General features: G+C 40.3%; 2 protein-coding genes across 2 annotated transcripts in view; one reads left to right on the forward strand and one right to left on the reverse strand.

Moving 5' to 3' along the window:
* The window catches only part of kcp (kielin cysteine rich BMP regulator), a 21,094-nt gene extending 18,597 nt beyond the window's left edge, over window positions 1-2,497 (forward strand). Inside the window, exons 42-46 of the mRNA XM_013910102.1 lie at window positions 393-504; window positions 591-692; window positions 789-953; window positions 1,057-1,357; window positions 2,135-2,497. Of these exons, the coding sequence (XP_013765556.1) occupies window positions 393-504; window positions 591-692; window positions 789-953; window positions 1,057-1,357; window positions 2,135-2,373 (919 nt within the window). The 3' untranslated portion in view covers window positions 2,374-2,497. The remainder of the gene's footprint in view (window positions 1-392; window positions 505-590; window positions 693-788; window positions 954-1,056; window positions 1,358-2,134) is intronic.
* An 8,512-nt stretch (window positions 2,498-11,009) lies between these two features.
* Window positions 11,010-11,612, reverse strand: part of dnaja2b (DnaJ heat shock protein family (Hsp40) member A2b) — a 5,990-nt gene continuing 5,387 nt past the window's right edge. Inside the window, exon 8 of the mRNA XM_005730142.2 lies at window positions 11,010-11,062. Coding sequence (XP_005730199.1) covers window positions 11,010-11,062 — 53 coding nt within the window. The remainder of the gene's footprint in view (window positions 11,063-11,612) is intronic.

Raw genomic sequence — 11,612 nt, forward strand, 5'->3', positions numbered from 1 at the left:
TATGTATGTATATGACATGACAGAATCGTTTCGAGTATTTTGAGTCATTATGTGCTCCAGATGTGTTCATCGAGTTAAAATTTATAAACGCGTTAAGTATGATGGTGGATTATTATGCGTTAATTTTGACAGCACTAATAAAAAGAGACTCTTTTTCTGTTCAAACAATCCAGAACAGTACTGGTTCTGTGTTGGGGTTGATAATATGGAGTACCTCCCCAAGAGGTGCAGTTACCATTGTTGCCTCACAGAAAAAATAGTCTTGGACATCCTAGCTGGCTGGAACTGGAGGTGTTTCAGAAAATAGATGCATTGTTATTGTATTTAAAGCACAAAATTTTGCTAAAAGGTAACAAGTAACAAAACAAGAAAGCACATTTTTGTTTTTACAGTGTTCATGCTACAAATGATGATCGTGGACGTAAAGGAGTGTCCTGGACTAAAGAGGTTACTGTGTTTTTGGGTGATGTCACAGTGCAGCTACTGCAGGACTGGATTGTGAAGGTTTGTATGTAAATAGACCATAAAGGGTTTTACCCAGTGAATTTTATGCTTAGTGCATTCACTCATCCATCTCCTCTTTTATCCAGGTGAATGATGAGGCTGTAAATTTGCCATTTCTCAGGGAACCATACATCTATATCGAACGGCAAACCAACACAATTTTACTCAACACTAACATTGGTCTGAAGGTGCAGTACTCTTTGTTTTTCTGTCTCTTTACCTTCTCACAAATTTGGTCACTCCCAGTTTTGTAACAAACTGGTACATCCACTCGCCCACCTTAGGTGCTGTGGAGTCCTCGTTCACATGTAGAAGTAAGTGTGCCAGGCTCCTATAAGGGCCACACCTGTGGTCTTTGTGGAAACTTCAACAACTACTACCAGGATGACCTCCGGATGCCAAATGGACGAATCACCCTATCTGAGTCTGAATTTGGAAACAGCTGGAGGGTAAAATCAATACACAGCAGTAATACAGAGACTATAAAATACATACGGTAGCTTATCACTAATTTTGACTGCATGCAAATGAAATAACTTTTTGTCATTTAAGGTCACAAATGGTACCCATTTCCGCTCCTCCTGTCGTCCTGGCGAGAATGTTGACCCTTGTAAGGATGCAGGCTACCAGGCCAAAAAGGGGGCCAACACTCGCTGTAAAATCCTGAAGTCTGCCATCTTTAAGCCCTGTCATCCCGTGGTGCCTCCTGAACAGTGGTACGGAGCTTGTGTTTACGACCTCTGTGCTTGCGGTGCCAATACTGATGACTGTCTTTGTGACACGTTGGAGGCCTACGCGAGCCAGTGCAGAGCAGCAGGAGTCATCGTGCAGTGGAGGAGCGCGTCTCTGTGTGGTGAGTAAATCACCAGAAAGTGGCAAATATACTCTAGGATGTATATTATCATTTCACATCGAGCGTGCATGCCGGCAACCAGCTGTCAGCTTCATAACCAACTTTAAACTGTCACGGGCCCAGCTTTTTAAATTTTGGGTCTTGTCTAGTTTTCAGTTGGTTTCAGTTTATGTTTTATATCCTGAGTTTCTGTGTATTCCTGTCTTCTTAATGTTCCCATGTGTGTCCTAACCTCATCCCTGTGTTTTGTCCTTGGTGTTTCCTTCTTTGTGTTTGTTTCCTTTTCTGTCTTTGTTTCAGGTCTGTGTTTCTGTTCTCATGTTCTGCTACTTCCTGTTTTATTTTGATAGTCTCTCATCTTGTTTGCTCTAATCTCCTCTTGGCTATTTTGACTAAAATGTGTTCTTTGTCACGTCCTCCCTTTTGCTGTGCGCTCTCTTGTCCGTGTGTTCTCCTAGAGTCCTATTTTTCGGTTTGGTTTGTGTAATTTCTGTAATTTGCCAGCAAGCAAAGCTGAGTTTTTGAGTTTATTTCTCTTCCTGTGTCCTGCCTCTGGGTCCACAGTCTGCTTGCCACACGGCGTTCCATGACATAAACTGCTTAATGTTATAAGGAAGTAATGCAATATGATTCATTCTGAATTAAAAATAAACAGCCATTGGCCTCACTGCTGTCAGCCACCCGGAAATTTCTGCTGAGGATCAGTAAAGGTCAAAATAAGACATATGCTTGAAGCTATAGTGCTCACAGTGTTTTCTTCGCTCCTGTCTTCCACAGCTGTGGGCTGCCCAGTGGAGAGGGGCTTTGTGTTTGATGAGTGCGGCCCCCCTTGTCCTGTAACCTGCTTTAATGTCGATGTACCTCTGGGAGTGATAGAAAGCCACTGTTTCAAGCCCTGTGTTCCAGGATGTCAGTGTCCTGCTGGTCTGGTCCTACACAACAACTACTGCATACCACGAGAAAAGTGTCCAAAGATCATTCATGGCAGCTCCTCAAATGCCACAGTTACTGAATAAGTGGACACTCACTTATAATTTCACACACATGCACTGTCACTGCATCAGCCCCACGTTACTGTATACAATGGAAACACCCATACGGAAAAGAAATAGTAAAAACATATATGATTTACTCATGAAAGTGGCCACTTTCTCATTACTTTCATATATTTTTTTAGTAAGTATACAAAACATACAAGTTTCATTATATAATTTTTCAAGGGATCTTATATGTGTTTTCACTCTTGTATGCTTTTCATACAAGTTTCATACAAGACAGATAAAAACTATAAGATTTATATATATCTTTTCCATATGGGCATTTCCAGATGAACCTCCATGACCTGTGGACTCCACATACTGTGTTTGTTGGTTTTTATAAATATTGTAACACTGAATATTTATACTACTTAAAGATTTGTCATTTAATTCCATACCTAATTTGTTTCACACATTTACTTTAACAGTATTAGCAATTATTTAAAGTTGTTTATCATGCAGGTTACATTTTTAGCACTGTGCAATGTCTGACTGTTCATACAGGAAGCCATATAATCTCAGGTAATCTTTTCCTTCTCCATTTTATAAATAAAAGTTTCATTAATATTTCTGTTGTTTCTTTTTCTGTGTTCAGAGACAAACTTCATGTTGATATTTAATCACCCATTTGGCAACACTGTCCTTTCTGCACACATTGTATTTATTTGAGTAGAGTGTATTTTAGTGAGTACACATCAGGTCAGCTACACATGTCAAAATGTGTGAAATAGCCTTACAATTCAACAAATATGGTAAGCAGTTTTCAATAATAAATCAGCTTATTTCAAGGTGATTCTCAATGATCAACTGCTTATAGACCTAACCACCTCATTATTATTACCTTTATTTGACCAAGAAATCCCACTGAGGTCTCTCTTTTTTTTAGGGAGAGCTGGCCAGGCATGTTTACATTCACTTCTTTCTCTAAATTGTCCATGGTCCAGGGTGCTTTGTAAGAAAACACTGTTTTCCCTAGATATGTCATAACTTTAAGCAAATCAAAAAAAGAAACCAGCTCATATCCCTTTGTTTTCCTGTTAACAGTGATGTTTTTCTACAATAAGACAAAGAAACACAGCCACTTTACAACACTATAGTCTGTATATAAAAGTTGTATGTAGCCACCATGACATCATCTATTATTTTCTGGAGTCTGGACAATTTGAAGTTTCAACAGGTGAAATGGTTAAGTGCTAAGCTATCAGATAACTAGTAAGCTTGTTAAACAAGATATATAAGGTATATGGGTTCATCACATGGAAGCAAATTCCTTTTAATTATTGATAATCATGCAAATAGTATAGCAGTATCATACAGATAAAATACTAGAATTCTACACAACAAAACTGGAGCATAAACTTCTGCAAACAGAGGTGAGACCCAGGCAACGCATACCTGTCAATCACAGCACCCACAGCCCTACATTTAAGGCTTAATAAAACCCTAAATGGTTAGTTGTTTTTTTTAAAAGTTGATCCACCATACAGCTTTTGAAGAGAACAGAAGCCTAAATCACATACTAGGATTTTGTATGCCTTAAAAATAAAGTAAATAAATCATTTGACACCACAGACTTTAAAATAAAGACAACACAACACTAAAAGGCATGGAGCCACTGACTTTCACTACGTGTTAAATGTTACAGAGCACTACACTCAGGTGTAAAGCATCACGGTCATGTATCACCTTTCACTCTCTGACAGATACACTGTCACTTTTTGTTGCTGGTAAGCTGACCCAGCTGTTTCCCAGAGGACTGCCGTAACCATAGTAATATGCTGCATAATTTATCAACCTGAAAACATGGAGCAGGTAGGATACTTTGCTGTGGCTGTGTGAGAAATGCATTTGTTTTCCTTTTGTATGTACAAGGTTGAATTGAATGAACTGAAAATAAATGTAATTACAACCATGTGCTTTGCTTCAGGATTACATTGCTGGTCTTTACCAGTCTCTAGGTATGTCTGTTGGCGCAGAGTTTACCCCTGAGGATGTGAGTCTCCTTTACAGCAAAGTGTTTCATTTTTCTTCCAACATCACTGAAGCACATACAGCTATGAGGAAGGTACCAGCTCACACATAATTAGACACAAACACAAACAAACAAATAGTAACAGAATACTACGATGGGGCTGTTTGTGCTTCAGATTGCAGGAGGAGACAGTAGCTGGACCTGTATTGGTGAAAATGTTTTGGATGTTCTCTTAGAAATGGAAAGGGAAAGGGAAAAGAAGGAAATGGTACAATTTTTCTTCTTTAATATGATAATATCGTAGCTTAACTCCATAATCAAAATATTATTACTACTGCTCTTATAAATACTCTTATCTTCAGCTATACTGGGACCTCCTGCTACTAAATACTGGAAATCCCAATGCTTTTCATCACACGATGGATTCCCTGCTCCAGAATACAGACTTTAATACTTTCGAAAAGGCATACACCTCAGATTTAGGATCCCTACAGCAGGTTGGTACAGGTATGTACTTGCAGAACTGTACACTTTCTCCTGCATTAATGCAGTTCATTATTTGCCCTCTTTTGCTTTCCGCAGATCGGAAGATGGGGAGGGGGGAAAGAGTTCTCTGGGAAAAAGACATGTGTGAAAAGGCTCAAAAAAGCAGCCAGGCAGTACTGGGCTAGGTGAGCATCTTTTATTGAGGGTGAGAAGTTACTCAGTTTATAGCAAAATGTGTTATTTTAATATTAAATTTGTACATGTATTGATTTTTATTGTGTGTATATATGAACCACATAGTACACGGTTGTTAGACTTACAGCCACATCACCCAGATTACTGTGTTGCATGTGTGAAAAGCCAAAGATTAAAGAACCTAAAAGGAGCAAAATTCGTAACGGCTTTTTCTTTAATACCCTAGTCCTTGTGGCAAATCTGTGCATTATTCAATAATATTAAATTGTGGTTTGCATGTAGCACAACAAATCGCTAAAGCAAGTAGAAAACAACTCGGTGACTGCAGCTTAACTGGGTCTACTGATGTGAGCAACAATTGTATTGCCAGTTAACGCAGCTTTTTACTAAGGAGGATGTTTTATCTTTCAGAGGTTGTTCAATATTACTTAACCTGAGTATTAAGGAGCAACTGAGCATTTCAGAAAAACAGTTTTCTAATATTACAAATCACCCCTTTATAGTGAAGTGCTTACTTGCAATAGCTATGTTGTTAATGTGTCTGCTTCTACTAAGATTGGCATCACAGGGTGTGTGGAGCATACTGCCCTCTACATGGCAGAACCAAAGTGAAAGGATTACAGGCCAGGCGTGGGGCCATGTCTCCTTGTCAGACGTCCTCCTCTTGGTGGATGTCAAGTATGATGTGGTCTCTCAATTGCTGTATACAGAAATGCTTCAGGAGCACCACAGTAAGGAAAGGTTCCTCTAAACTGTCACCTAAGTACACCTTAATCCCAATCAAGGAGTCTGCTTTAGATGCTTCATGTTTCTGTTCATTTTTCTGTCATTACTTCTTTGTTGATCCACAGCTAAGAGCGTCTGGGAGATGATGCCGACATGGCAACAGCATCAGGAAGTAGAACAGTTGGAGGATCGTGCAGATGAAGCTTTGGCATCTGTTGATTTGCTCAGCTTAGCTGAGCTGCCAGGAGCTTTCAGGATGTACAAGTAACACACATAGATCATGTTTTTGCTACTTTGCTTGAGTGTTTGAACTTGGCTACACTGCCACTGGTCGGGGATATAAGGAGTCAGTGTGTTATCCAAAAACTAAAAAGGATGTGCATAAACAACTTTGTTAAATAGCACACGTAACGGCAAAGAAAATGGTTTATCAAAACAGATGGGTTAATTTGTAGATCCATCAATTTTCCTGACTGCTTATTTAACTAAAGGGTTGAAAAGGGATAGATCCCATCTCAGGTGGCATAGGCCAACAGGCAGGATACACTTTGGACAAGTTCAGCACAGGGAGAACAAAAAGCGACAGACGATTCACACTCACATTCATACGTACTGGCACTTTAGGGTCTACTATTAAGATGGCATTCATATATTTGTATTATGTCTGTATTATGGATGGAAAACATTTAGTTTGATTCATGTTAAGCCAAAGCACCATGGTAAAGCTTATTTCCCTTCAGGGCCTGTATGAGTGCATCTTTTAGAAGTTGTCCTGAGCAGTCCTGGTCTGCCGTTTCTCTTCTGAATGAGTTGCACAAATTTTGTCAACAAGAACATGATGCACTTACAGTCCTGCATGAGAGGTAAATTATTTCAAGTAGTTTCATACATTTGACTTAAGAGAGTTTTTTGGGGGGAAATACAACCATGAAACCCTGAGAGGGAAAGGGTTGATTCATCAATCTTTTATCTTCCAGGCTCCATGGGGAGAGCCTGAAACTGCTGTGTCTGTACGTCAGGTTGGCAACTATTAGAGCTCAGAGAGAGAAACTTTCCTATACAGCTCTTCTGGCTGCTCGCCAGTCCTGGGAGACATGGTGAGCCAAAAAACACCATGTATACAACAGTTTGTATTCACAATCATCAAGTTTTCATATCTTTTGTGTACTGTCTGTCCATTCAGGCCACATGTTAACGGTCCACGTAGACCAGAGCAGGCCTCCTTGTGGCTACATGGAAAAGCACAAGAGAAAGAGTATGACTTTGAGACAATAGAGCAGGTATTACAAATCAGACTGTGGACAGCAAACTCCTGTTATAATATTGCTCTCAGATTATATGCATGATTTTTTTTAGTGGGTTAACATTACTTTTATAAGTAATAGAGCTACATTTTTGGTCCACTTATAGCAGTCAGTGCTGCAGCTGCTGGTGCTGACTCAAGAGGAGGAGAGGAAGCAACTTATCACATTAATACATGGAATCTCCATAAAGGATGTGCAGGCACCAGCATTCACAGTGCCTCCAAAATATGGTAATAAATAGTTTTATTTTTCCCAGCAGAATTTATTTAGAATTTACTTCTTTTTGATTTCCATCATTTCTCCACTTCATTATCTTCTTTCCTGTTTCCTCGACAGACAATCATCATCAAGTTCCTTTGAGGAATGGCTGTATTAAAAGGCTGCATCAAATTCATGCTTGGTTGCAGGCACACAGTGGTACTCAGAGCCCTCTACAGCAAACTAACCCTGAACCACAACCGATGGCCCAGCTCAAAGTGCAGGCCTACAGAGAATGGTCCCAACTTCTCCTGGAAGACTGTGCCCTGCTTCTTCTAACCCATCTAACAGAACTTCAGGAAGTCCAAGCTTCTGCTTTACTGCAAGCGATGATGGATGGGGTGAGTCGAGGCAATCACAACATACAAGTCAAAGCAAGAAAACCTACAAAAGGCTGTAATGTTAATAGTGGTGCATCTTGTCTCTTTGTTTAGAATGCACAGCTTCTCCAGGCTTTGCGGGTTAAATATAAATCTGAATTTCAAGCTCAGTGCTTTAGCAACCTGCTCCACCTCCTGATGACAGATGCCCCCCTTAGTTCAGGCTCTATGTTAAATCCTTATCCAAACTTTACTGAAACCAGCAGCAGCAAGCAAATCATAGTTCAGTCCTCTTACACTGGACAGGCAGAAGTCCAAAACATGAGTGGGGGATCAGCTGAAGCTGAGACGGTTGATTCAAGCAAAAGCAGCAACAGTGTAGTGAATGAAGTCCAAAATGCGGATGGGACTTACAAACACGATTTCTGTTCAGGTATTAAAAACATTTAATAACTAATTATCCTAATAAAATAACATATTCCTAAAACTGTGAGAATAATATGCTTTGAACTCCAACAGGTTGTGGAGCAGTCATGGAGGACCTGCCCTACTTGGAGATCCTGTGTGTGTCAGATGCTCGTGAGGGTCTTGCTGCAGATGGAGGAGCCAAAGAGGAAGCAGAGGGCAGTGAATTAAAGAGCCCCCAGAGCTGTGAGAAACAGGGCTCTTTAATCACCCTCGCCTGGAGCAAACCACCAGAGGATGACATAGACAGCGCAGCAGAGCCTGCAGATGGGTGTACAGGACAGATTCAGGATGGTGCAAGAAGTCTGAAGACGCAAGCACGGCCTACACAATGTGATGTGTCAGATCAAGAGAGAGATGGAGAAGAGCTGAAACCTACTGGGTTGAAGTCTGGTACTCCAGATCACTGTGACACACAGTCTGCAAACCAGCAGTGCAGCACAGTAGAAGAGGTACTTCATAAGAGTGTAGCAGAACGTAATTCACTGTGACTGTCACTGAACTCATGTGTTCACTTTCTGAATTCTTATTAGCTGGCCTTCAGTAACAGACAAACAGCCGATCAACCAAATGAAGGAGAAGCTGTATTTGAATGTGGCTTACAAACACATGCTTTGGTGGCAGAGAGCAAGGAAGCCGCACAGCCACACCCTATGGCTGATTCCTCTGAAGCTAACCCACATGCAGACGACTTCTGCTATGGGACATGCAAGGACATAACTAATGCTGACAGGGTTGTGACTGAGGTGGAAACAGAGTCCAAGCAGTGGGACATGACAGACCCTGAACTTGATCGCTATAAGGAGCAGAAATACTGTCCAGAAGAAACAGTAAGAGTAGTCTTGATATATTCTGGTTAGATCGGTTCTCATTTAAAACATACAACCAGCTATTTTCCCACCATGTTCCAGGTAGACTATAGCCTGTCAGAGTGTAAGGCAAAGAAGGAAGCTTCTCTGATGGAGAGAGAACGAGTGAGCGAACCGGTGTCTGCAATGGAGAGAGAGAGGACAATGCGCAACCTAGTGGACATGCAAAGAAAAGTTGAACAAAGGCAACAGAGAGACAGAGAGAGGCAACTGCTCAGGGTGAGACAAGGTGTAGAGAGGGACACTGCATGCTCATGACTCAGAAATGAAAGCAGAATTGATGTTACATTGTTAGCATGTCTTTCAGGTTCAGGAGCGCCTGTCAATCATCCAGAACAGAAAGGCAGAAGAAGACCTGCTTGGCCTGAAACACACAGACAGGATAAAGCACCTTACTCAAGATCTACCACTGGTAACTACATATTGAGGAACTGTATACTTAAAAAAAAAACTAAAAAAACAATGAATTAGCATGCTATCTTATCATCATATTGTCTACTTTTTAGGAAGATAAGAACAAGCAGAAGACTGTTGTGAAAGAGCGTCTGGAGCAACTCAGAAGAGAGCGCTCTTATGTCATGCAGTCTAAAAGAGATAGGTAAATGACACCCTCTTGAATCTGCCAGTCAACACCAAATTAATATTGACCGCATTTATTTCAACACTATTTTTTAATCCTTTAGAAATACCACAGGGTTTAAAGAACTCCTGGGTCCAGTTGCCCTCCAGAGCAGAGACACGGAGGATGCAGAAGACTGAGTCACAACACAGTCACAAAAATACCAACAAATGTACACTTTTCTTATTTTGAATATATTGAGGCACCAATTGTCTAATGTGTTTAGGTTTAATGGTGCAGATTTTCTATCAGCAGTCTTTCCTTTTGTTCGGGGTTGTAACAAAACTTATACAGAATGCTCAGAAACCAGTACAGGTTGTACATATGAAAACAGAACAGCTCAATTAACTTGCAGTCATTTATTGTACAGTTTAATTATAATCTCGACAACCATAAGCATCAACAATAATGTAATTTACCAATGACCCTTGTGTACAGACTATCCCGTGGGCTAAATTAAATACACAATGAGTCACAGAGGTGCGTGATAACAGTCTACAGTGGCTCCATTAACTTCTCTTCATCTGAACATAACATTTATTACCATTATGTAAGAAAAAAAAGTTGTGGCTAAAGAAAGACACTGCTGTTGACTCTGAATGCACCTGTGGAATGGGACTGTATTTATTTACAGGTATATGGGGGTGGGACTCTTATAACATGTTGAGGGACAAAGGTTTGGCTAACAAGAATAGGGAGATATGTATAACATAGAGGGTTTGGTGCAGGCTCAGTGGTTTTCCTGCAAGCCAGGAGAACTTCTCAGTCCTGGTGAGAATAAAACTGTCCATGTGGGGAAGATTCTCAGCAAATAAACATTTTTTCTCCTTCCCTAACTTTATATAATATCCACTCGCACTGCAGTCCAATATAAAGCAGGAATACCTACCACCCTAATAAGCCAGAACATTCCACAGCAGCTCCCACACACTGAGCCACTGCATAACACACATACAAGTAGTATACAAGTTTGACCTCCACTCAAATGAACACAAAACTTCAAGTTCAGAGGTCTCAAACACACTAACCCCCCGCTTCAGACATGCAATTGTTTCCATTAATCAACTGAACTTGTCGGCTTCATGTCTGAACATTGATCATCTCTCTTCAATAATGGCAAGACTGTGAATGTGCATGTGTCTTGAATCAGTAACGACTATAATTTGAAGAGTTGTATATGATGCTTTTTTCCTGATCCAGAAGAGAAATGTTTGTCCCTGGGTGGATGTGTTAGGGGAAGGGTACAGCTCTCCAAGGAGCACCATGCAGTACAAATACAGAACCTGCCCCTTTTTACACTATTGGAGAGAACTAAACATTCGAAAATTTACTTGTCTTCAATTAAAGAACCTTAACTAAAGTGCTATACATCTGCACAGCATAATTTTCTCACTTTAAAGATTAATGAATGTTATCTCTGTCTGAATGTCTGAAAAGGGGCTTATCATTCACACCTACATAGACAAAAACAGCTTACATATGAGAAAAAAACAAAACAAAAAACAAATGTGCCTGGCAGGCAGGTAACTTTAGTCAGGCCTTTAATATATGTGTGTGGCAGCTAGGAACTGAACAGAACCAGCAAATCCCATTTTCAAAATATGACACGTATAATCAGGTTAGCGCTGATGGGAGCAGGGCACTTTAATAGTGGTGACACACTGAAATCGAAACACCTGTGGTGCCAGATGTTTATGTAATGTCTGGACCCTAGTTTTACACGGGCAAGCTCTTTAGCAAACGGCAGCATGCGCTTGTGTGTAAAAGATTTTAAACTATATTTTTTACAAGACAGTCAACAAAAATTGAATTTTATACATTACCTTTCATTATAGGAAAGACGAGTCTAAACATTTAGGATGAAAACAAAGGGATCTAAATCATGTTAATTCAATAAACCTCTGAAAATGGGGCCACCTTCCTGCTGCTGGCTTTGAAGAGCACTACTGTTCATAAACATAAAATGATCATAACACATCCAGGATCACTGTCTTATGGGCACCA

The sequence above is a fragment of the Pundamilia nyererei genome, unplaced genomic scaffold (assembly GCF_000239375.1).
Source record: "Pundamilia nyererei isolate P.nyererei 1_Seehausen unplaced genomic scaffold, PunNye1.0 scaffold00035, whole genome shotgun sequence".
Taxonomy (NCBI): domain Eukaryota; kingdom Metazoa; phylum Chordata; class Actinopteri; order Cichliformes; family Cichlidae; genus Pundamilia; species Pundamilia nyererei.